The sequence below is a fragment of the Balaenoptera musculus genome, chromosome 8, assembly GCF_009873245.2.
Source record: "Balaenoptera musculus isolate JJ_BM4_2016_0621 chromosome 8, mBalMus1.pri.v3, whole genome shotgun sequence".
Classification (NCBI taxonomy): domain Eukaryota; kingdom Metazoa; phylum Chordata; class Mammalia; order Artiodactyla; family Balaenopteridae; genus Balaenoptera; species Balaenoptera musculus.
In genome coordinates this window covers 69,983,603-70,009,076 of record NC_045792.1, presented here as the reverse complement: position 1 = coordinate 70,009,076, position 25,474 = coordinate 69,983,603, and the positions used below count along the sequence as shown (strand labels likewise).

The 25,474-nt window shown below is 52.0% G+C and overlaps 1 protein-coding gene across 10 annotated transcripts in view; it reads left to right on the top strand.

Annotated features, from left to right (window-relative positions):
- The window catches only part of PLEKHA7 (pleckstrin homology domain containing A7), a 213,268-nt gene extending 188,228 nt beyond the window's left edge, over positions 1 to 25,040 (top strand). For 7 of the 10 annotated variants that reach the window (XM_036859552.1, XM_036859556.1, XM_036859558.1 and 4 more), the window contains 13 exons: positions 453 to 602; positions 1,168 to 1,269; positions 6,273 to 6,381; positions 6,549 to 6,775; positions 10,503 to 10,691; positions 10,784 to 10,901; positions 12,766 to 12,869; positions 13,402 to 13,602; positions 16,419 to 16,577; positions 18,762 to 18,895; positions 20,068 to 20,210; positions 21,651 to 21,761; positions 23,656 to 25,039. In XM_036859552.1, the coding sequence (XP_036715447.1) occupies positions 453 to 602; positions 1,168 to 1,269; positions 6,273 to 6,381; positions 6,549 to 6,775; positions 10,503 to 10,691; positions 10,784 to 10,901; positions 12,766 to 12,869; positions 13,402 to 13,602; positions 16,419 to 16,577; positions 18,762 to 18,895; positions 20,068 to 20,210; positions 21,651 to 21,751 (1,737 nt within the window). In that variant the 3' untranslated portion in view covers positions 21,752 to 21,761; positions 23,656 to 25,039. Of the gene's footprint in view, positions 1 to 452; positions 603 to 1,167; positions 1,270 to 6,272; positions 6,382 to 6,548; positions 6,776 to 10,502; positions 10,692 to 10,783; positions 10,902 to 12,765; positions 12,870 to 13,401; positions 13,603 to 16,418; positions 16,578 to 18,761; positions 18,896 to 20,067; positions 20,211 to 21,650; positions 21,762 to 23,655 lie in introns of all 10 variants that reach the window. The other 3 variants (XM_036859553.1, XM_036859555.1, XM_036859554.1) reach the window with 3 other exon arrangements.
- Positions 25,041 to 25,474: the final 434 nt, after the last annotated feature.

The following is a 25,474-nucleotide window of genomic DNA, read 5'->3' as shown; positions in this document are numbered from 1 at the left end:
GAGGAATAGCCACTGATGTTTCGTCTCTTAGACACTTCGTGTGAATTTTTTCTTTTCCGCATTTTAACAAGGCATTATATTTGTGATTCTCAAGGTTTATAAATAACATGGCCTTTTTACTCAAGTGCTTAGAGAGTTTTCCATCTCTTCTTTGATTTAGCCTCATAGTGTATCCCCTAAGGAGTGGATGGCCTAATGCCCAGTTTATAGATGAGGAAACAGGCACAGAGCTGTTAGGTGATTTGTCCCAGGAGGCCACCCAACGGGCAGAGTCAGAGCTGGAATCAGAGGCCTTGACTCTCAGGCCCCTAGCTGGGCGCTGGCCCCTTCAGCCTCGGTTAGATCCAGCAGGTTTGCTTCGTTCCTGGCATGGCGGGGCGGGGTTGGAGGGGACGGCCTCCGGGAGTGTTCTGCCATCCTCTTGCTCTTTGGCCCCGGTCTGTCTGGTGCAGGATCAGCTGGAATCCGTGCTGGAGGTGTTGCACAGACAGATGGAGCAGTACCGAGACCAGCCCCAGCACCTGGAGAAGATTGCCTACCAGCAGAGGCTGCTGCAGGAGGACCTTGTCCACATCCGGGCAGAGCTCTCCAGAGAGTCCACTGTGCGTAGAGGGTGTGGAGGGTGGCAGGCGCTCCCCTGCCCTCCCCAGCATGGGCTGGCCAGGGGGCTGCTTTTCTCACCTCCCAAGCCGTAGTGGAGTTGGTGGCCGGGGGCGAGAGTCTTGGCATAGCAGAACGCCTCCAGGCTGCCTCCTAACAGTAGCTTACCTTGTCTCTACCGGTGCCGTAAGGTGCCTTCTGTCATTGACTCCTGGGTGGCTACAGTGACACCCAAGGGGTCAGATGTTTGAGAGCAGCCTGCAAGGCTGTTCCCCTGATCTGTGCGCAGTTAACTCTGACACATCAGAATCTCTACTCTTTTATTTGTCTATCTGACATGGTACAGGCCCTTTCTGCCAGAGCTGGGAACCAAAGCATCCCCAAGGGTGGGAGAGGGGACGGTGCAGGTGGCCTGTCTCTCTCCCCAGGCCTGCCTGAGACCCATCAGGCTCCCCTTCCCTCTTGCCCTGTCGGGTCAGCAGTGGTCAGGAGCACAGGTGCTCATGGGGCCTTCTGAGGGGTGGGCATGGCATAACTAAGAATCAGAAGCATTTCCTTGGCCAACAGGAGATGGAAAATGCCTGGAATGAATACCTGAAGTTAGAGAGAGATGTGGAGCAGCTGAAGCAGACCCTGCAGGAGCAACACAGAAGAGCCTTTTTTTTCCAGGTGACCCAAGGGTTCTTCATCCCTTCTGAGCTCTGATTTCTTCTTGGAGTCTTCACCTGTGGGGGATGTTAACCCTACCCAGGGGCCTTCTCTTTTTGCACCTGGACTCAGCCTGCTCGCCCCCCCAAGCGCTCCCTTGGGGAACCCTTGCCCCAGCCAGGCTGTCGTGAGAAGCCTCACCTCAGCTCCCCCTGCCTCTCTGCACTCAAAGACAAGATCCTGGGCATTTTTCTAAGGGTTTTAGTACTGATCATTTGGGGAAACAGCCCCAAGAGGAGACAGTAGTGACCTTGAGAACCTTGCAGATACTTGAGGATGATCTGTGTTCCTGGTTCTTGGCCTTGCCTTGGGTTCCTAGCTACTCACTTTGCAGGAGGAAGCCCCGCCTCCTTCCCTCCCAGACTCCTGAGGATAGATGTTATCAAGCTTTCACCTGATCAGTAGTGTGAATTCAGGCCAGGTGGGGTGATACCCATTGCTGTGGCCCCTGCCTCACTCAGGAAAGGCAGACTTAGAGCCCTGCCTTCTCTGCCCTAAAATCAGGCTGCCCCGTTGATAGCTGCCTCTGCCTCCAAAGCTGAGAGGAAGAAAGGCCCTGTGTGGTTTTCCTTCTTCCAGGTTGGGTCCTCCAGCTGCCAGTGTTCCCCCATTGGGGTGCCCAACCAGGCTTCCACCCCACCCTCAAAGTTTTGAAAATGGAAAATAACCTGCTTTTGAACCTAACTTCAGATCTGTGTCTCTTCTTTCAGGACCCTGACATAAATTCTATTTATTTGAATTCAGCAAGCATTAACTGAGGGTTCTTGTGTACAAGGCACCCTGTTGGGCCAGTATGGGAGCTAGGCTTGCTAATTGATGAACTAGTTCTAGCCAAGCCTCTTCATTCAAGTGATTTAATGAATGTGTTGACTCTCTTCACATCAGCATCACCCCAGAAAACTGAAGGAATTCGGGAGGAGGTTTAGGTTTGTGGACTAAGAGGCTTTTCCCAGGCCCTGCTATGCTTCCACTCACCTCCACTCGCCGCTTTAGAGCTGGTCCCAGAGAGCCTGGTCTAGGAGCATGTGGAAGAGACTCTTGCCTGTAGTTCAGGGTTGGCCTATGAGGTCACCCAGCACTTGTCTGTCTGCTGTGGCTGTTGGGTTTTTCCCATAATTTCCCTTCATTTGAGCTAACATTTTCCTCTTCTTTTTGTATCCCCAGTATTTAGCATAGTGGCTTGAAAATAAATAGGTGAATATTGCTGGCAAAGTCCTTTAAACAATTGTTTCTAGTTACTAGTTCCTTGAACTGTTCGGTCTCCTTAGACTTATCTTCTTAGACTTCAACCATCCACATTAATTTCAGCCTTAATTTTTTGTTTAGCTTTTCATTCCTTATGTTTCTTTAATTATACAGAAAACACACAAATGCATCTCCCTGAAAAGTCCAAACAATGAGAAGCAAAACCAAAACAGGACACAAAAGCTCCTCCTCCCTCCTTCCCTTCTCTGCCCAGTCCCTCCCCTTCCCAGCATGTAATCAGTGCCATCGGTTTGCAGTGTTGCCTTCCAGACCATTTTCTTTGCATTTCCAAACGTATGCACGTACATAGTATCATATAATTTATTTGGGGGAGGGAGTTGGGCTTACTTAAACAGGAATCATACTTACACATTGTTTGGTAACTTGCTTTTTTGTCATAACTTTATGTAATGGAAATCTTTCCAAGAAAGATACCCCCAAGTTTATGCTGCCCTGTATAGTAGCTATTTAAATTTAAACATAAATTAATTAAAATTAACTAAATTAAAAATATATTCCTTAGTCACACCACAATTGTTTCATGTGGCTAGTGGCTTTCTGTATTGGACAGCACAGATTATAGAAGATTTACATAATCTCAGAATTGTATTAGACATTGTTGGTCTTGATGCTACAGATTTCATAGTGTAGATATCCCATACTTTATTTAGCCATTCCTCTTCTGATGGGCATTTAAGTTATTTGCAGTGTTTTGCTTTTATAAATGGTATCACAGTGAGCATCTATGTAACTGCCTTTAGAGCTTGTTTATGAGCATTTATCTAAGATAGGCTCCTAGGAGTGGACTTGTTTGGGTTGACATGAGTGTACATCTTAAATGTTGGCAGATACCGCCAAATCACCCTCTAAAAGGCTGCACTCATTTGCCCTCCCACCCATAGTGCATGAGAGTACTCAACCTGTTTACCCACATCCTTGCCAACACTTGATGTTATCAGTCTTCTCAGTTTTTGCCAGTCTGCATGCTGAAAAAGGACATCATGTTTTTATTTGCATTCATTTAATTACTAGTAGGTTAAACATCTTTTTTTATGATTATTGGCTATTTGTATTTCTACTGTACCTTATTTCGTGGTAATTTAACATACAGCAGGCCCAGAATCCTTTTTTCCCTCCAAAAAACAAATGGGTGCCATGTATAGGTCTTGTTACAGACTTCCTAGAGAACTTAGCCCTATAAGTTACTAGGAGATAGGCCAGTTTGAAGCCTGGTCCCTGCAGCTTGATTTCCACCTAGCCTAGTGGCATTGCTCATGCTTTCCCTGAGTGCCACGATGACCTGGGAAGCTCACAAAGCCTTTCTTTGAGCAGGCTCTGTGCTAACTTCTTTGGTGTAATTCTAGACCAGGCAAGCTGCTAGAGTCCTGAATAAATCATTGACACTGGAGATAGGCTTGCAGCCCCATATGCAAATTCTCAGTAATGGGGCTTGGAAACTCACCCCTCTTTAGCCAGGTTTGGCTGTGAGAAAACCCATAGCCTTTTGAGTAAAGATGAGTAGCTTTATTTATGAAGATCCTCATGGCCACCCAAACAGGGAAACCAGAGGATAAAAGAACTTCCAGGTAACTCTGAGAGTCAGTGAGAGGTGAGGCTACGTGTAGGTGTCCCTACTTCTGGACAGTGAGTTCAAGCCTTTGCTGAATGTAGTACATTGGAGCCTTCCTGCTCGGTGTGATGTGAGGATACAGGTATGAAACCCCACTCTCGTGTTCCCCAAAAGCTTCCTTCACCTTGTCGTTAAGTTCTGAAATTCCATCGTCCTTGGATTGAAGTTCTCTGGCCTTTGCTTCTCTCTGCTCTTCTCTTACATGTTGAGGTGACAGGCAAAATGGGGGCAGGATTGTGAACTGACAGGTAGAAGTACGCCAGGTAGACTGCCAGGGGAGGAAAGAGAAAGAGGGAGAGATGACCTTAACCCCATGCTCCTTCTTCACCTGTTCCCAACACTCTGCTTGGGGACCTCAGCTCTAGAGATAATCCTGTTAGCTCAGTAACATGTCTGTTTTAGGACACTCGTTCTTTAGTGTGGAGCTGAGCATTAAGCCTGTTATTTGCTTATCAGCCCTGAGGATGTGCAGTGGTGTTGGAAGGGTGGAGAGAGTATGAGAGTGTGAGCTCCCCTTAGGAGGGAGGCTTCAGACGTCTGTTGTTATGCCTGTTAGATAGTATTTGATCAGGGAATTTTATGTGATTGGTCCTTTATTTATTCAGCGTACATGTACTGAGAACCTGCTCACTGCCCAGCCCTGTGGGGATGTATCCAGGAACAGTGGTCCATAAATATCACACACGTGAGAACTCTTCCAGTTGAGGCTGGCAGTGTACCTGGAAAGGAGATAGGGGTGTGGAGCCTTCCTTTTTAAGTCCATGGGGTGGGACCATGATAATTTTTAAATTAAAAGAATACCATATCTGATGTTTACACAACTTGATTAAAAGGTGCCCACGACCCTTTAATCACAGCAGACCCTGCTCACCTCTTTCTAGGGCCTCTTCCCTGGTGGTTTGGGTGTAGCTTCTCAGAGTTTGCGCATGGTTGTGTAGCCTGCCTCTTTTCCCATCATACTTTTTAAAAAAAATAACAGCTTTATCATGTAATTCACATACCATAAAATTCACTATTTTAAAGTATGTAATTCACTGATTTTTTTTTTTTTAACAAATTCACAGAGTTGGGTAACCATCCCCACAATCAGTTGTGTAACATTTCCTTCAAGCCCCAAAAGAAACCCGGTACCCATTTACAGTCACCCCCCATCCCCACCCCAACTTTCTACCCCTGCTCTAGCCAACGACTAACCTACTTTCTGTCTTTATGGGCTTAATCTATTCTGGACATTTCGTATGAATGAAATCATACAGTATGTGGCACTTTGTGTCTGACTTCTTTCACTTAGCATAATGTTTTCAAGGTTCATCCATGTTGTAGCAGACATAGTACTTCATTCCTTTTTACTGCCAAATAATATCCACTGCCCCTTATACTAAATCCCAAATCCCAAGATTCAGCTCTGTCTTCAAAAAGATGCTCTTTATATTCTAGGGATGGTGTAACCTCTAGTCCTTGCCTTCTCTTCCCTTCTGCCATGGTTGCCTAAGACAGTCTTTTTTTTAAATTGTAAAATGTACGTAGCATAAAATTTTACCTAACCATTTTTAAGTGTAGTTTGGTCCTGTTAAGTGTATTCGCATTGTTGTACACCTAATCTCCAGAAATCTTTTCATCTTGAAAAACTGCAACTCTGTACACATTAAACAACAATCTGCATTCCCCCCTCCCCCCAGCAAAACTGGAGCTCTGTACCCATTAAAAAAACAATCCCTATTCCCCCTTGTCCCAGCCTCTGGCAACCACTCTTCTATTTTTCTGTCTCTGAATTTGGCTACTTTAGATAACCTCATATAAGTGGAATCGTACACTATTTAAGGGAGTTTATTTTTAAATGAAGTGGAAACAGGAAAGGTAGACTATGAGAGCTTCTCTGAAATTTCTCCCCTGGACCTTGGGCATCTTTCACGTCTGCACTTGCCCAGGAAGCCATGAAGCAGGCTTGGCTCTAGACCTGGTGGGGTTTCCAAAGGGAATACTGCCCCCCAGGGTGAGGGGCTCTGTCTGAATGACAGCACAAGTCCTAAGAAGAAACTTCTGGTGAGGAGCTAAGAAGGAAATGAACCCACTACCTCATCTTCCTCAGGAGAAATCGCAGATACAGAAGGATCTCTGGAGGATCGAAGATGTCATTGCAGGCCTGAGTGCAAATAAAGAGAACTTCAGAATCCTGGTGGAATCGGTCAAAAATCCGGGTGAGCGGGCCATCTTCCTGGGGGTGGGGGTGGTGGAGGCCAGCGCCTGGAGCTGGGGGATGGCCCCTGGGGAGGTCGGGTCTTCGTGGCCTAAGTCACTCCCCTTGTCCTCCGAGGAAGAGGGTCTTTGTTCCATCGCACCCTTTGCTTCTCTCCACACCCCTCAGAGAGGAAAACAGTGCCTTTGCTTCCTCACCCGCCTGTGCCTTCAATCTCCTCTTCTGAGAGCAAGCCGCCCCTGCAGCCCAGCCCGCCCACCAGCCCCATGCGGACCCCTCTGGAGGTTCGACTCTTCCCCCAGCTGCAAACCTACGTGCCGTACCGACCTCACCCGCCCCAGCTGAGGAAGGTGACGTCTCCCCTTCAGTCACCAACCAAGACGAAGCACAAAGTTGTGAGTATTGATGACCAGGAGCTGGGCGCTGTCGTTTCCTCTCTGGCAGATGATTGTCCTTCTCTGTCCTCAGGTCCTCTTCTCTTGGGAGAGAAGCTTTTAGGGAAGCTTGGGGAGACAGACCAGCCAGAGTCCTGAGGGGTTCCTGAGCCATGAGCAGTTAAGGAGAGGTAGGGGCCCCTGCCATTGTGCTTAGTCTCCCAGAACTGGAAGGGCCCTTAGAGGTGATCTAGCCCACCTCTCCCATTTTGCAGCTGGGAAAACTGAAGCCTAGCAAGAGGCAGTGACTGCACTGAGTAGGGCAGAATTTGTGATCTGCGTTGTGCAGACAAGTGTGTGGCTGCCCCATGCAGGGCTCCGTGCAAACCTGCAGCTTGGGCAGTGAGCTCCCCTTAGCAGAGGAGTGTCCTCATCTCCACCTGCAGCTTGGGCAGTGAGCTCCCCTTAGCAGAGGAGTGTCCTCATCTCCACCTGCAGCTGAGGACTGTGCTGGGTTGTGAGGATGCATGTGGTCTTCACAGTAACCTCTGGGAGTATAGACAGGAAGGTCAGTATCTCCATCCCACAGATAAGAGAACTGAGGCCCAAGGTGTTAAAATGTGCATAAGGTCTCCATATTAGTTAGTAAATCCAGTCCACATCTCCTGACCATTCTTTGTGCCATCTGACATCTAACTGGACATTCAGCCCTGGTCCGCAGGTTAGGTATGCGGCCCGTGTGGTTGCCTGGGCCAACGCCTTGGCTTGCCTGGCATAGAGAGGGGCCAAGCCCTTGGCTGAGTCTGGGAGCACAGAAGGCTCTAAGGAAATAAAAGATGTGGTCAGGTGCTGTGATAGCTCATGTTTCCAGGGCAGGCCAGCCTTGGCTGGAAAACATGAGGGGCCTGGTCCAAGTGTCAGGGAAGCTATAGCAGAGGGGACCTTGGAATGGAGACCTCTAGGTTTTTGCCAACAAGGGCTTGAAGGAGCTTTGCCTGGGCACCGTGTATGCTTAGGACGTCTGACAAGATCAGTGCACAGTGCTGGCTAAAACACATGAGTTCCTATACCTGGTCTTCACCGTTCACCTGCTTCCAGCCATGGTCTAGAGCCCAGAGCTGGAAGATAGGCGCAGGGAACCAGGGTCATTGTGAACTTCTTTATCTTGAGATTTCCTTCCCACTCCCAGATCTAAGAGTCATGGAGCACCAGCCACAAAACAGGAGGTAGAAAATAGCAAAACAAATAGCAGGAGTGGCTGGGACAGACAGGTGCTGATATAATGCAAGATGCCTGCCCCCTGGGATGAGGAGCAAAGGGAAAAAGGCCTGTGAGCAGGACTGCGTGGATTCCAGCCCTTGTCTGTCTCTGGGTCTTCAGGCAAGGCCCATGCCCTCTCTGAGCATCCTCAGTTTCCCCTTGTGCAGAACAAGCAGCTTGAAATAGATGAGGACAGAGGCTCCTCTTCATAGCTTGGTTGCTGTGGCTCGGAAGCAGGGCCTTTCAACTTGGTTGAGCGTCAGGGTCACCAAGGTGGGTGGGTCTTCTCTCCCCTCCTTCTAGTTGTATATATGTTCACCAGTTTTACCATTTATTTATTTATTTATTTATTTTTGGCTGTGTTGGGTCTTCGTTTCTGTGCGAGGGCTTTCTCTAGTTGCAGCAAGCGGGGGCCACTCTTCATCGCGGTGCGCGGGCCTCTCACCATCGCGGCCTCTCTTGTTGTGGAGCACAGGCTCCAGATGCGCAGGCTCAGTAATTGTGGCTCACGGGCCTAGTTGCTCCGCGGCATGTGGGGTCTTCCCAGACCAGGGCTCAAACCCGTGTCCCCTGCATTGGCAAGCAGATTCTCAACCACTGCGCCACCAGGGAAGCCCCAGTTTTACCATTTTTATTGTTGGTTGCTTGTTTTATATTTATTTTTGTGAAACAATGGTATCCATCCTGAAATTGACATAAAACATGAATATATAATTTAGTAAATAATAATAGACTACCCATTTCATACCAACACTCAGACCAAGAAATAGGACTTTTTTTTTTTTCAATTAATTTTTATTGGAGTATGGTTGCTTTACAATGTTGTGTTAGCCTCCACTGCACAACAAAATGAACCAGCCATACACATACAGATATCCCCTCCCTTTTGGACTTCCCTCCCATTAGGTTACCACAGTGCATTAGGTAGAGTTCCCTGTGCTGTACAGTATGTTCCCATCAGTTGTCTATTTTATACATAGTATCAATAACGTATATGTGTCGATCCCAGTCTCCCAATTCCTCCCACCCCACCCTCTTTCCCCCTTGGTATCCATACATTTGTTCTCTACGTCTGTGACTCTAAGAAATAGGACTTTGCCAGCAATCAGAAGCCCTTGGGCCTGTGGGTCTCTTCCCAGTGTAGGCCCTTTCTCTTTCTCCCAGAGGTAACCACTATCTTGACTTTTTTGATAATTTCCTTGCTTTTTTGTTTTGTTTTGTTTCACTACCTATATTTGCATCCGAAACACTTCTGTTTAGCCCATATATAATACTGTATTTATTCTTTCGTATCTTGCGTCCTTTCAACAGTATGTTTGTGAGATTCACCCATATTGTTGCATGTAGCTATGGTTCTTTCATTTTTATTTGGCTTTTTAAATTTAATGTCATTTTTTTATTAAACAATACTCTGAAAGGGTACAAAATCAAAGGATATAAAAAAGTATGCAATAAAATGTCTCCCTTCCACCCTCTGTCTCCAGACATTCTATTCCCTTCAATCAAAGGCAATCAATGGTTTGCATTTATCTTTCTGGGGGGCTTTTTTAGGAATTGGTGATTCCAAGATCTTGTCAGGGTTTGGAAACCACTGATGCTCAGAGAGCCTCTGGGTATCTTAGGTAAGCAGCTTAAACTTCACACAGTAATGAAATGTGTTGCTTTAGAAGAGTGCTGATAAACCTTTGCAAAACAAGCTTACAGCACCCTTTCCTGAACTCTGAAAAACAAAGCAAAATTAGGCTAAGAAAGGGGGCGGTTAGGAGGAAGGAGTCTGGGTGGTCATTTGTGCCAGGAGTGGGTGTTCATGGCAGTCAGGGGCCAGGCTGTCGGTCTGTAGAGAGGCCACAGCTCTCGGAGAGCATTGTGGACAGTGGGGTTCAAGGAAAATAGTTACATTCATCCCAGCCCAGGGAGTGGGCTGTGGAGAAGGCAGTGAGTCACCCATCCTGACTGCCTATTCTGTGCCTGAGTCAGGAAGGAGGAAATATTTTGTAACCATGTGCATTTCTGATAGAAAGGGCAGGAGGATGTAGATGGTCCTTGCTCAGATCCCCAGCCTGCTGAAGGATCCAGAGACGGTGCAGGGACCGTGGGCTGGCTCCGTCTGATCATGGTGGGATGGGGTGGCGGTGGTGGGGTGCTGTCATAAACATACAGGTAAACACAGAGTTACCAGCCTGCCTCCCCTGATGGTGCACTCCGAGCCAGTGCCATGAGAGCATGGACCCGTGTCCTGAGTTCTGGACTGTGTGTAGATCACACTTTGAAAAATGGAGGATGTGTGAATCAAAGGGAAGGATGGGGTTGGAGCAGAGACGTCTCCCGACCTCACAGCTCAACCAGGGGAAATGTTGGCATCTTTGGGCTGAAGTGGTCACTCCCTGCAGACCCAAGGTGGCCTGCTCCTTCCCTTTGGGCCACCACTGTGATGGTGCCACTGAGCATCCTGTCACCGGGCACTGGTTCTGGTTTTGTTTCTGAGCAGGAAGACGAGGCACCTCCCAGGCCCCCGCTCCCTGAGCTCTACAGCCCGGAGGACCAGCCCCCGGCCGTGCCACCTCTACCGAGGGAGGCCACCATCATCCGGCACACTTCAGTGAGGGGCCTCAAGCGGCAGTCGGACGAGAGGAAGCGAGACCGGGAGCAGGGGCAGTGTGTGAACGGGGACTCGAGGGTGAGCAGGGGGGACCCCTGGGGTTGCCCCGCTGTGTGTGGGGAGAGGGACGGCAGCGGGGCAGGTATGACGGCCTCAGACTCTGCCCACAGGTGGAACTCCGGTCATACGTCAGTGAGCCTGAGCTGGCGACCTTCACTGGGGACATGGCCCCTCCCTCCCTGGGACTCGTGGGCTCTGAGAGCAGGTACCAGACGTTGCCAGGCAGAGGTAAGGCGAGACTTTCCATGGAGTCTTCCTGGGCATCCCCGCCACTGCCACACCACTGCTCCCCAGCCCTGCCCGGTCCTCACACCCTTCTGCCTGCAGCATGCGGCCTCAGCCTGGGTAGCAGCTGTCAGCGGACTCTGGGCTGTAGGGAGGGCCTGTCCTTCCTGCCTCTGGCTCACATCCTGATTCTCATCCTCTTTTATTACATCTGCCCCCCCCCCCCCCCCCCCCCCCCCCCCGGGAACAATGATAATAGCAGTTACTCTAAAGCCCAGCACTGTTTTAAGCACTTTATATTCACTTAGTTAAGATTCGTGATAATCCCGTGAGGGAAGTACTATTGTTATCCCCATTTTAGAGATAAGAAAACCAAGGCCCAGAGAAATGAAACAACTTGCCAATTAGCCAATAAGTGATAGAGCCAGAATCCCACCCTGCAGGCTGGGATGTTGGGTGACTGTCATCAGCTTGGCCATCCCATCTCATGCCTTCCAGAGGCTTTTCTCCTCTTCTGTGTCACTCTAAGACTCAATGAGTCCTTTCTTTAAACAAACACACCTTTCTCCTCAGTTGGGTCTTCTCACTCTCCTCCCCTGTCCCTTTGAGATGGGGGTAGGAACAGATTTAGGCCATTAGGCTCACCCATGCCCTGTTTTTCCCCATAGCCAGATCCTCTTTCTGAAATCCTTTTAAAAGGAGGCCATCTGGAACCCCAAAGCAGGTTGACCACACTCCCTCATTTGGTGGGAGGTCAGGCGCTTTCCCCCGTTGACAGGGTGTGGAAACAGGAGGCCACACCACCATGATTTGGACTCCTATGGGGTTATGTGACTCCCAGCCCACGATGCTGTGTAGGCTTGCTGTGTCCTGAGCTGGTCCCTGGAGGGGACTGGCTTTTGCTGAGTTGGGCCACAGCAACCCTTGGCACTGTGCCTGCGGACCCTTTTCCCTTCATTCATTACAGCCTAGAGGTGTTCATCAATGGCAGTGTTAGTGGCCTGTGGGCAGGACAGTTCTGTGTCGCTCAGGAGTCTCTGGGCATTGCAGGACATTTATCATTCTTTTTCCTATGTGCTAAATGCTGGTGGAGTCCTCAGTCAGTGTGATGCCCGTTTCCAGATGTCAGGGACCAGCCTTGATAAGAATGTTGCTAGTGGAGAAAGCACGGGCTGAGGCTCCACGTGACCTTGCACAAGTTGCTTAACCTCTCTGAGCTTTAGATTGCGTACCTCCACAGTGGTTAGGTAATGCGACTTTGTAGGGCCAGCGGGACAAAATCTATATGAAATACCTGGCACGGTGCCTGCCTGTTATATAGTAAGTACTCAGTAAATGCTTGGTGCCTTCTTTCCATTCTTCATTTATTCGTTCAGTCATTTATTCATTCAACCAGGCATTGTTGAATTTGTAGACAGGCATGTTGACACTGTGGTCAGTGCAGTAACCAGTGAATACACTGAAGAATACAGGGAATAACTGATTCTGCCTAGAGCGTTTGAAAAGGCTTCTCACAGGCAGGCATCCAAGTTGGGTCACACAGGATGCATAGGAGTTCATCAGGAGGAAGTGATGCAGGGCATTCCTTGCCCTCCGTCCTTTCCTCCTGCCAAGCAGCCCAGGTCTTCTGCATGTGAGGGAAGACGAGGGTAGTCCCCAGATCTTCCTCTGGGGACAGAGGGCACCCATGAGCTGGCCCCTCGTTCCCTACCTGGGGCCTTGCTCTTCCGGGCCCTGGGGAGGAAGAAGCGTGGGTTGTTGGCTGGGTCCTCGTGGCCCCCTCACGGGAGTGGGAGGTGATCAAGAAGGGGCTGGTGGCCTGTCCTCCTCACCACAAATCCACTTGCATTTCTCTTTCCTCACTAAGGGCTCTCGGGGTCCACGTCAAGGCTCCAGCAGTCGTCCACCATTGCTCCCTACGTCACGCTTCAGAGGGGTCTAGATGCCGAAAGCAGCAAGGTGACCTACCCTGTGAGTGGCCTTGAGAAGTTCTTGAGGGGCTCACTGCTCCCTCATGCACAGAGGGAAGGGCTCCGAGGTAGACGGTAACTGGCGATCCTGTCAGGTGACCCCTCCAGAGCTCAGATTCCCTGTCACCATGTGCTCGTGATGCCTTCACCACTGCCCACCAAGAAGGGCATCACACTGCCCTCCACATTTCCCAAGGGGCTCCCACCTTTCTCCCCAGTCTCGCCCAGTGAGTCACACCCTGAGTTGTGGCCCATGATGTGCTTGTGCCCAACTGGACAGGCCTGGGCCTCAGTGTCTGCATCTGCAGAATTGGGTGCTGCCCAGAGAGCCCGTGAGGGCCAGCGGTATCATGTCCACGAGTGTGCTTAGAGGAGGTGCTTCTCAGTGGCCAGGAGGAGCCCAACTGGAGAGAGTGTGTGTGTGTGTGTGTGAGAGAGAGAGAGAGAGACAGAGAGACGGGGATGAAGCCAGTGGGGCAGCTGCCCTCTGTGTTCCCAGCCCAGCTGCCCTGTCTGTCCCTCCTGCCCCTCAGAGACCCAGGAGTGCCTTGGAGCGCCTGTACTCAGGGGACCACCAGCGGGGCAAGATGAGCGCGGAGGAGCAGCTCGAGCGCATGAAGCGGCACCAGAAGGCGCTGGTCCGGGAGCGCAAGAGGATGCTGAGCCAAGGAGAGAGGACGGGTCTGCCCTCGTCCCGCTACCTCAGCCAACCACTCCCTGGAGATCTCGGCTCAGTATGTTAGGAGGGTCCAGGCAGGCGGGGCTGGGACAGGGAGCAGAGCTTCCCCGAGTCCCCCAGACACAAGCACTTCTCGACCCCGAGAGAGTGGGCTGTCGACCTGGATGGCTCAGAGAACACCCCACGGGCTGTGTGTCCACAAGCCGGGACGCATGTGTGACTTGGTCAGAGGGAGCCCCGGAACTAGAGCAGGAATGAGGATGTCACTGCAGGAGCCCAGGAGCCAGAGAGAACGTCCACAGTCAGTTCTGCAGTCGAGCTTGAGGGAGGCCTTTGTAAGCATTCGGAGTCTCTCAGCTGAACCAAGGACTCGGGAAGTACAGGGTTCGAGGAGTGGAGGAGAAAGATGGTGCTGTGATTTGAGGAGGAGGAGTGCAAGCCAACCAGCCTCCCAAACCTCCAAGCGGGTGCCCTGTGGGGCAACTGAGCAGAGGGTGGTGCCCCTCACCTCTGAGGACTGGGGCTCTCCCACCACTGCGGTGCTGACGGGCCTCCCCATGCCCCAGGGGAGCCGGGGTGTCTGCTGCCCCCTGGTGGTGCTTCCAGGCACTGCACCCTGCCCACTGTCGCCTTAGGTCCCTTATGGAAACATTCCATTTGACTTTTCCCTGTTGTTTGAAATCAAATGTTTCCCTAGACCTCTAGCCTGACTGCTCTTCCCCTAATTCACTGCACAAGCTCTTTTGCTTTTAGCGTTACCGCTCATTGCCTCTCTAATCCTGCCTGATTGTGTCTACAGACGCTTCTAATTTGCATCAACCATTCTCTAACTGGCCTGTGCTCTTGTTACCAGGCTTATAATAGCAGCTCTTTTCTCCATAGCCTAGTGAGCACTCCCATGTGTGACTCACCTTTCTGCTGCCCCCTGTATGCAGGCTTACTGACTCATAATTCCCTTATCCCAAAAGCTGCCCCGCAAGTTTGAGCCAGCCCCACTGCCTGAGGGCCGTCCGTGGTCATTGTCAGAGGTCTGGGCATGATGAATTTATCAAAGTCCATGCCTCACATCTGGACAGTAGACACAGACTTCAGAGATTGCATGTTGGAATAAATTCTGCCAAGTCTGAGGTGGTTCAGTTTTAATTCCTCCGGCCCCATCGGCACAATTTCTTACGGAAAACTTTTTGTGTTTCTAGTATTTAATAACTTGAACAGGTAGCAAGATACATTATGATCTGTATTCAGAGGGCCTCTCTGCAGCTGTTAGACACCATAGGGGTCAGACCCAGGATACTCATATCCTGAAAAGCTGCAAAGCCAGTAACTTTTAAACTTTATAAGTAAATGTCATATGATGAGGTAAAACTGACTTTTCACAACCTGATGTCTCAAATGTAGAAAAATGATCTAAAAATCGTAACTTGAATACCTTGTAATTTTTTTCTTTAAAAAAAAAGACTTGTGTAAGTCTCTGCCTCAGCGCCAATAAACGTGTTGCTTAATGATAATGGATTGGCGTGGTTCTTCCCCAGGATACATTGTAGAGTCCAGTGAACTTTTTCTGTTTGTGGAAACAATCAGGCTGGGTTTATGTGAGGTCTTGTCTCTCTTTGGGGCACTGGTGAGCGTGTAAGAAAATGTGTGTTTTCTTTGTGAATCATTAAATTAATTTTTCATCCCTGAATCTTCAACTGCCTAATCCTTTTACACTTTAATTGGAAACCATCACCTAAGAGCGATTACGTTGACGTAGAGTCAGTATGGAGAGCTTGTGCACGAATGGGTGAAATGTGCTGCTATGGAGTGGGTTTGGGGCTTGGGTGAGTGAGGGCTTGAGGGGGCATTAAAGACAACGGTGACCACTTGGGGTTCTGTGAGGTGGATGGGGTGGGAAGGAGAAGGCAACCTGGGATGGAGAAGCGTCTGCTTGGCTTCTGCTCAAGAAAAGGGAGGCTTTGGGCCCATTCCCTCCTCTCAACAACCTGCTCAGCATCGAGGCCTATGGGGATGCAGGCCACAGGTGATTAGGAAGGCCACGGCGGAGCCAAACCATCGTGCTGGGATCTTAAAGTGGCTGGGTTAGAGTTTCCTTCTGTGAAGCCTGCTTGTTACAGAGTTGGAAATGTTGCATTTGATTTAACATTTAAATTTTACATGTTTTTGGTTTTTCTAACTTAAAACATCTGCCCCAAATAGATGTGTGATACGCAGCAGCTTATCTGCCTCACTGGCCGCAAGCTGCTCCTGCTTGCACCTCCCCAGTCCCACGGTGGGGGCATTGTTCCCCACCCTTAACTGTGTCCTGTTGGGAATGCCCACTAGAGAGGCTCTTGGCTATTCCACTTGCTTACCAGGGCCTCAGAGGGTTTGTTTTTCCCATTGTTTCTGAGCTGGAACATATGGCTCCCGAACCAGAAGGGCTTCCGTGATCTGTCATGCCACAGAAGCGGCAAACCTTTTCTCTTGAGCTCTGTCCCAGCTTCTGTTTTAGGGTCACCTTCTTGGACCTGGGAGCCTCCTGTATCCCTGGGGACCATTGTGAGTCTAAAGTCGTGGATCTTAGACCTGTGCCTGGGAGGTTTGGACACTTTGGGGCCCATATCAGAGAGAAATCAGCAGTCTGGAGTCCGGCTGTATCAAAGGGGCAGAGGCCTTGTTCTCTCTGTCACAGAGTTTCAGAACACAGCAGAGACCATCCGTGTCACAGAATTGCTGCTGCCTTGTTTTAGAGATAGGTTGAGGTCCATGGTCACACAGCTTTTCCCTAATGAGTCACAGGCCCATCTTCCCAAGGACCCCAGTGCCTGCAAGACCTACCCAAAAGGGATAGTCAGGAAGTGACTACATTTCACCCTCTTGTTCTGTTACCAGTGGAAGCGCGAGCAGGACTTTGACCTGCAGCTGCTGGAACGGGCCGTACAAGGGGACAGAAAGGACAAGGAGGAGAATGGCTGGCTGAAGGTGCGGGCTGTGCCTGTCACTGAGTTGGACCTGGAACCACAAGACTATGACGTGGACATCAGCAGAGAGGTGAGGGCAGGGGCTTCCTTCACGCTGCCCCCAGGAGGCCCAGCCTTCAGGCGCCAGCCTGACCAACCCTCCCAGGGGCATTGGGCGGGCGTGGTGGGGTGTTGCCCTGAATGAGGACAAGCTCGGTTTCAGTGTGGCCCAGGAGGATGGATGAACAGCACCTGGAGGTAGTCAGAGGAGACCAGGCATTTTGATGCAGGTTCAGATCTGTCTCTCTTTGTAATTTGTGGCAAGTCATTTAACTTCTCTGTGCCTCAGTTTCCTCAGCAGTAATGTGGGTTGTGGGGAGCGTTAAGTGACTCAGCACATTGCCCTAATGGTTAGCAATGATCACAAAGCTGTGAGCACAGGGCCTGGCACATAGTAGGCATGTGATGAGGTAGTTGTTATTGTTAGGATATGTTCCCTGGAAAACCAGGGGTTGGTCTTGCATCTGGCCAGTCAGGCCAATTTGGGCAGTCAGACTTGGGGAAAAGGCAGGGCAGGTTTAGAAATCACAGGTGAAATATCCAGCTATGGCAGAGGCTAGGAGACCTGGATAGGTCTGGTCTGGGTTCTTTCGCCCTCTGGTGGCTCAAATGCATCATGGCCGGGCAGGCCCAGAAAAGCAAGTAACCACAGTCAGGACCGTCTCTTACGCAAGGGAAGAGAAGGGGAGTCAGAGCGTGACAGACTTAGGATCTTCAAGACATAGGGTGGTGTCCTGTGGCCTATGTTGTGCCATTTGTAAGCTCTGTAGAGCAGTGTCTTTGGCTGTTTGGTTCACCTTTGTGCACCCAGCACCAGGCCTGGCACACAGTAGATGCTCCGTAAATATTTGCTGAATGACGACTCTGTTGAATGAAGTGCACAGTGGCCCACAGATATCCCAGACACATTTGTATGAGGACTTGGCCTGGCCTGAAACTGCATGAGAGGAAATGCTCTCACCACATGAAGGATAGATCAGACAGGATGGGGGCAAATTGACGCCTGTGGAGTTGCTGGGTTCTGGGATCAGCTGGGGCTCCAGGGTTTAACGAGGTTAGTCCCCTGCCTTCAGACCTTTTCCCTTTGGCACCTCTGAAACAGCCAAAGGTCCATGCTTTCTCAGGTCCACAAAAGAAGCTTCTACACACTGCCTTGGCAATGGAAGTGCATTTTGCGGTGTCCTAATTGGCCTGCCAGCCAGGGGAAAAAGTTCTTCCTTATCTCTAACCTAAATCCCTCCTGCTACAATGTAATCTGCTTCCTTCCTCTGCATCTGCCCTCATGGGAAATAACAGAAAAGAGCTTATTTCTTGCCATCTTTCACCAGAATGAAAGGTCTGCATGGGCTTAAATTCAAGTCCAGATTTGCCCTGGGATTGGATTTAGCTTGTTTTTGGAAGTTTCAACCAACCCCAAAGGCACCCTTAATGTAGTTCAAGGAAGAAAAAAATTCCCTGAGGTGTGTGCAAAAGTTGCCTTTAGCGTTCTTGGCCCACTTAAAGGTTCACCAAGCTGAGGTTTCTTTTGGGTTTGTATGAGAGACTGGTGGGGAGGAGCTGGGGTCATTTTCCTCCTGAGAGCAGTAGATTCAAGCGGCTGCCTCCTGTCTGGGTCTTTTGTAGGGACAGAAAGCACTATCACTTTCTTTCATCCCTCCACCCAGCCACCCAGCCACCCATCCAAGGAGTGCTTGCTGAAGGGCTACTAAGTACCAAGTCCCTGCTCTAGACAGTGGAGAAACAAACAGGAAACGGGAGGGAGTGGCAGGGGTGGGTGGATGGGAGAAGGAGGGTCAGGGAAGCCTTCTGGAGGTGAGGGTGGGAGGATGAGAAAGAGGCCATGGAGCCCAAGGAAGAAGCATCCCAGGCAGAGGAAAGAGCAGGGGCAGAGGTGGGTCCGTGTGGCCGGAGAGGTCAGATCACATCAAGGGTAGCTTTTAGGGTGATCATTTGTATCCTCAGGGCTTACTGGTCTAGTTATTTTGCCTTCCCCCTTCCCTTCCCTTGGCCTGTAGGAGGTTGCCTGGTACGGTAGATAGAACACGGGCTTTGGAGTCAAACCCAGATTCAGATCGGGACTGCACAGTGAACTGCCATTGTGATCTCAGCAAATTACTGAAGTCTGCGGGCTCCTCCGCGTGCCTCATGGCGGGGGACAGGATGGGGAGAGCAGGTCCCAAACCCAACATCTATGCCTCCCACCACCTTTCCTCAGCTCTCCAAACCAGAGAAGGTCTCCATCCCCGAGCGTTACGTGGAGCTGGATCCTGAAGAGCCGCCCAGCCTGGAGGAGCTGCAGGCGCGGTACCGCAAAGCCGAGAAGATCCGGAACATCCTTGCCCGGTCCAGGTCAGCCCTCATGCTGCCTGAGCCCTGACGACCTGCTAGGCCGACCCCAGGGGTGTCTCAGCTGAATGGGCCCTGGGCTGGGCTGGCCGGGGAGTGTTTTGTCAGGCCTCCGTCTCAGACCAGCGCTGCTCATTGTGAGGAGCAGGCCGGCTGTCAGCACGTCACCCACAGATCAGCGAGGAAGCTTGCCCAGGTCATCTGGGAGGTCCTAAAGCACTCAGAGGGCCATCCTAGGCCCTTGCCCCCAAATCTGTGTCCCGTGGTCCTGGCTAGTGTGGGGAGTGGAGCCAAGTGTGGTGGTGAAGTGGACACAGTTGGAGGTAGGCTCCAAGGATGGCCCTCCCAGCCTTAGGGCCCATGTTCCCTCACACAGACCCCTAGACCAGAATCAGGGGCCCAGCCTTGTCCTGAGGTGCCAGAGGCCTTGCCCACATCCCTGGAGGCCAGGATGGGACCCCAGGAAGTGACTTTCCTGTCGCATCAGCCTCTGTAGCCTCAGAAACGTAAACCGGGTATTTGAGGGCCTCCCTTTCAGAGAGCGGTTAGCCTTTTCACGCCTGGATTTAATAGGAGCTTAGAGCTGGAACCCTTATCTTGAGGTCTGCGATCCGCCAAAGGAGGAACAAAGCTGTGACTAGGTGTTTGGGGAGAAGCATGTGCACCTTTGTCTGGAGAGAAGGTGCACCATTTTTTTTTTTTTTAATTTATTTTATTTAATTTATTTTTGGCTGCGTTGGGTCTTTGTCGCTGCGTGCGGGCCCTCCCCAGTTGTGGCGAGCGGGGGCTACTCTTCCTTGTGGTGCACGGTCTTCTCATTGCAGTGGCTTCTCTTGTTGCGGAGCACGGGCTCTAGGCGTGCAGGCTTCAATAGTTGCGGCACGCGGGCTCAGTAGTTGTGGCTTGCGGCTTTAGAGCTCAGGCTCAGTAGCTGTGGCGCACGGGCCCAGTTGCTCCGCGGCATGTGGGATCCTCCCGGACCAGGGCTCGAACCCGTGTTCCCTGCATTGGCAGGCAGATTCTTAACCACTGCGCCACCAGGGAAGCCCCAAGGTGCACCATTTTTATCTGATGCCCCCAAAAGGGTGAGATCCTCAGGCCAGGGAGACCCTGCTCTCCTGAGGCAGGTGCCTGGGGTGGCGAGGCCCACAGCCTGCTTTCTGGCTCTCCCACAGCATGTGCAACCTGCAGCCAGTGTCTGGCCAGGACCAGGACAGCGTGGCCGGCCTGGGCTCGCAGCTGCAGGAGCAGGAGCGCATCATCAACATCTCCTACGCCCTGGCCTCCGAGGCCTCGCAGCGCAGCAAGCAGGTGGCAGGTGAGGCCACGCGGACGGCCTCTGAGGCTGGGCCCCACCCCCTGCTCCTTGGGCTCAGGGCCTGGCATGGCCTGTCGGTCGTTGAGGGACGGTGGTATGTTCCCCTGTCCCAGGCGCGCTGCAGGGTTTGCGAGGGGCACTGGGGCTCAGGAGTGTCCCGGGAGAGGGTGTAGAGCTCATTCTTAAATCTTGGGAGTGGTACTGCTATTCCGCTTTCTCTGAGATTGTGGGTTGAGAACAGGTTTTTCCTGTTCTCCTGAGCTAAGGAGTCAAGGCTAAGGTTTCTGGCCTCACGAAGAAGGGGCAGGAAAGCTTTTTGGTGCTTGGATTTCTTGCTGGGACAAGGCAGAATGGGGCCCCTCTAACCCTCCCTGGGGTCCCTGCTTTGGTTCCCAAGTCAAAGTCACTGTTCACCTATCAGAGTGGCCTGTGCCAGAAAACAGGGCTTGGGAAGTGGGACTTTGCTGTCCAGTGGGAAAAAACCAGCACCATGGGATGGGAGGGGGTGTGTGTGTGTGTGTGTGTGTGTGTGCGTGTGCGCGCGTGTGTGTGTGCACGCGTGTGTGTGTGTGTGCGCCAGGAAGGAGACTCCTGGCTCCTCTCTCCACCCACTTGTGCCCTCCCTGTGTGAGCTCTCACGGTTCACCTGTGCTGTTTCTCCCCAGATGCAGCCGCCACTGCATGTCTAGGTGGTGCCCTTGGCCAGGTGTGAGAGGGGTGGTCTCTCACCAGCCTGAAGTGGGGTCACAGTCCCCACCAGTCCTCCAACCCTGGCCAAAGGGTCTAGAAGTGACCACGGGTGGGGCCTGCTGGACCTGGAAGTGGCCGGCCCTGGGAAGCAGAGCCATGGGTGTGACCGAGGACAAGGGGCAGCCTGTGCTCTGTCTCCCACCTCGGATCCCGTACAGAGTCGCTGACTCCCCTGAGGACATGTGCGTGGGCTGAGAGGGGGTCTTCGTTGGGGAGACAGCAGACGGCTTTCCCGGGCCCCTCCTCGTAATGATCCTGGGGCTCCCTGATTTTGAATTCCTCCCCATGTCAAGGGCTCCAGCAGGGGCACCTTCCCTGCGTAAAGTGCCCTCCTCTCTGGCCTGTGCTTGCTCTACCTATGTGGACCTACTGTCCTCGGCTTCCTTACCACCAGCAGGCGAGCGTACCCCAGACCTGACACCCCGACACCCCGCAGTCACGTCCCTGCTCAGTGGCCACCTTTGCTGCAGCCTTTCCTCACTCTTGCTCCCTCTCTCCAGCTCAGAGACATTTCTGGGAACTGCAGGCCAGGCTCCCGCCAGGCCCCATGGATGTGCCCCCCGCAAGCCCAGGCTGTTAGTGGTGGGCAGCGGGGCCCACGGCACCCCGGCCCTGCCGTGCAGGGCGTCTGGTGCTGCAGGAGCAGACGAGGAGCCTAACGCACCACTTAATTCCTGTCTGCCCGTCTAGCACAGCAGCTGGCCCTCCTCCCGCCTAAAGCCCCCCTGTCCTCCAGGACGGTGCCACCTTACCCCCCCTTAAGCAACGGACTCCACTACACCTTTGTCTAACACCTTCCAAGTAAGAGCCCCCTCCTGGCGTGTCCCCTCACCTGGCGCTGAGCATGGCCCCTCCCCTCTGCTGCCGAGATGATTGCGGTGCCACCTGCTGACGCTTCCTTCCATGGGCAAAGCGGCTGCTCGGGAGACCCCTCCTGGACTGGTAGGCAGGTGGGGGGCTGATGATTTTTAGGAACTCAACGTTCAGCGGCTCTGATACAGTAGAGACTGTGTGATCCAAGCCCCCTGGCTCCCTGAAATCTCAGGAGCTAGAGCTGCGCCCCTTCCCGCCCCGCTGTCCTTCCTGCAGGCGGCCCAGTGCCCCAGGGGACCAGGGCAGGCCAGACGGCGGGCTTGGGAAGGGGGGGCGGTGGCTGGGAAGGAAGAATTAGATCATGGCCTCTCCCCGTCAGGGCTTTGGCCAAAGAAATTGAAGAACCGGAAGCCTAGAAAAACCAGTTTTGCAGATGAGGACATGGGCCCTGTGAGGGATGGGGGCTCATTCCAGTCACAAGGGAAGCTTCAGGAGGAGGCTGCCCGGGGTGATGGCCCTCACCCCTGCAGAACATTCCAGCACCACCCCTTCTGAGTCCTCCCCACGTGGGCATTTATGGTGAGAGGAGGCAGCGTGGGAGTAGGGAGGGAGTGCTGGACCAGGAGTCGGGGGGCCGGGGCCAAGTCCAGGCTGTTGTTCTGAGTTCTTGGCTGTTGCCTCACCTGGACGGGGAGGGCGTATCAGGAGTCTCAGCAGCCCTTTCCCTGACGTTCCACTTCATACGACTGTGTAGGGCTTCCCCTCTCATCCCTCTATACGCACTTGTGGTTAACGTTGCTGAGCGCCTACTCCGCGCCAGGCATCGCGCTGATCATCTCCTTTGACAACAACCCAATGGAGATATTCACCCCATTTTACAGATGAGGAAGCGTAGCTCAGAGACCCTGAGGGACTTGCCCAAGGAGTTGCGGCTGTGTCAGAGCCAGGGTTCGAACCCCTTCTGTGCGAGTTCAGAGCCTCTGTTCTCCATCGCCACCCTGGGCCCACCTGGGCCACCTCCATTGGCCCACCTGGGCCACCCCCGGGGGCTCTAGATGTTTGGAGAAGGGAGTGCAGTGAGGGATGGCGGTGTGTGGTTGGGACGGAGACATGGTCTTGGGCAAGTGTCCACCCGCCCGGACGCTTCACTGTCCTGAGCGTGGCAGGAGGAGGTCGGCCTGTTGGGCCAGGCTCTCGGGACGTGTGCAGTAGGGACCCCGTGACTGAGGAACCCCAGGGAATGCTCCAGCCAGGTCTTTTGTAAAGGCTGCAGGGTCTTCTGGGGCCACGGGAGTGTGTATGGTTTTCTCCTGGAGATCGAGTGTGGTGACGCCACCCCAGGCCACAGAGAGGCAGAGGAGAGGCTCTGTTCCTCTCTGCTTTTGGTGCCCCTGTGGTCATGAGATAGGCCTCTAATGCTCTTTTCAGAGCACACACACATTTCCTTGTACCCTTCCAGCACCCTCATTAGGAGATTGGTACAGTCACCCTGTTTTTAGATTAAGAAAACGAGGCCCATGAAGGCTGAGAGAGTTACCCAGAGTCCCTCAGCAAATGAAGGGCAGAGCCAGAACTGGACCCCAGAGTCCTCTTTGCTCAGGCCTTCTGCCCTATCAGAGCAGGGACCCAGTCTAGGGGCCAGCATGTGTCTGGCAAACTTCCTAGAAGTGGTGAGGGTGGAGGAAAGGTGGGACGCCCGTTAGTCCTCGAAGCCGAGGGTCCCCCAGCAGCGGCCGCATTGCCCCAGCCCCCTGCTCTGCTGTTCTCTGTCTTGTCAGCCTGCCATTCCCTGTCACGTGTGCACAGACACGCCCACCGCCTGCTCCCCAGACGTGGGCTGGGGTCCTGCCAGCCTCTCATTGTCTCCTGTGCTTTTTGCCAGCCCAGGCAGTGACTGACCCGTGATCCAGCGTGCAGAGAAGTCTGGAGCCAGGGGCCAGTGGAACCAGTTTCCTCCGAGAAGATTGATCCTTCTTCCCCTTCCAGCTGAGCCGGGGTTCAGGCTGGAGGACAGAGCACCACCAGCTGTGGGGCATTCACCACAGGGCTAGGACCTAACACCCACGCTTGTTTTAGTTCAGACTCCTTTTTACATGTGACAAAGGCACTTTTAATACACACTGTAAAATACTGACTCTGTATTTTAGAATCAGGCTATATTTTATAATGTTCACCTCAAGGGCTGAGTGGCTGAGAAGGTGAGGATGCAGGATTTTGGAGCTGCACATACAGATTCAGGTACTGTTTGGGTGGTGGGTGTGGGTGGGAGCCGAAGGGCAGGGTGAGCAGAGGCCAGTCCAGCGTCTGCTGAACTCAAGTGAGGTTGGATTGGAGCTGTACTTCCAGTGGATTCCAGTGTTGGGCTCATTGGTCTGTTGTCCAGGGCAGTGATCAGCTGACCCTGACCTGGCCTGATGACCAGCTCTGTAGGGTGAAACTCCACCGAGCTGGCACGTGGAGCCTCGGCCTTGGGCCTGGCTTAGGCCCAAAGGTGTGTCCAAGAACTTTGGTTCCCAACCTGCCCATGAGGTTGTCTCAGCAAAGGGCTCTTCAAAAAAAAAAAAAACAAAACAAAAACAGTTCGCTGTAATTAAAAAAAAAAAAAAATACACTTTGAAATACAGAAAAGGTGAGAAGAAACACCTTTGATTTGTATCATAAGCAATAAACGTCACACTGGGTGGCATCTACCTACAACTCCCTGAGTCCGCACTAGGCTGTGAAAGGTATCCTGGGGTCTTTGCGGCTGGCCCCTGAGAACACAGGTCAGCCTACCCAGGACTTGGGTCAGGCGGCAGGTGGGCAGGCAGCAGGCCCCTACCCTCCCTGATGGCCAGCAGGGCCACGATGACAGGACTATGACTTGACTTCCAGCCTAAAACGGGGAGGGCGCTGTTAAGCCAGGCGCAGTGTTTGTGGCCCTTTATGTAAGTCATGAGCTCATGATATTCTGCATCCGGAAAATGAAGTTGAAAGACAAACAGACAAACAAACAAAAAACAACTCCATTGGGTGGAGCCACACTTTAAATGAAAATTTGTCTTTGACTATGGTCAGAAAAATAATCTTGAATATATTTAGAAGTTGCCGTCTATTTTTAACTAACTCCATATGCTGCCAGTATCAACTTCATGACATTTGCCAAAATAAGATTTTATTTTTGCCTTTATAAGATTTTGTTGGAAAAAATGAAATGACTATTTTGCAAGAAAAAGTTAATTTAAATAAAACTGTAATGGTTTGCAAAAAAAAAAAATGTGATGTACAGATTAAAATATTAACCTGATACGCTTCCTGCTTTTTGCTGGCTATATTCTCCTGAGTGGCCTGTGTTAGTTTTTTTTCCATTTCTTTGGAAAACCCCCAGTGTCAGCTCTGGATCCTGCGGTGTTCACCTATGAAGTCTCTCCTGATGACAGTTCCGTGACACTTGATTGACTCTGGAGGCCTGAGGGAGGAAGGCCTGCGCACTTGGGCCTTTGGCTGGGCCTCAGCAGCCGCTCAGGACGGCCCCCTTAGCCGGGCTGGGGGCCGCCGGGCTGTGGACTCCTGTGCGGGGCTGGTTTGGCAGGCGGTCTGCAATCCCAGACAAAGGGAGGGACTCTGCAGGCCCTCTTCCAGCCCACATGCCTCCGGATAGCTCCAATGAGGCGGGTTAGTGACGGACCATTGCAAACTGGACTTGTGTTTAATTCGTTTTG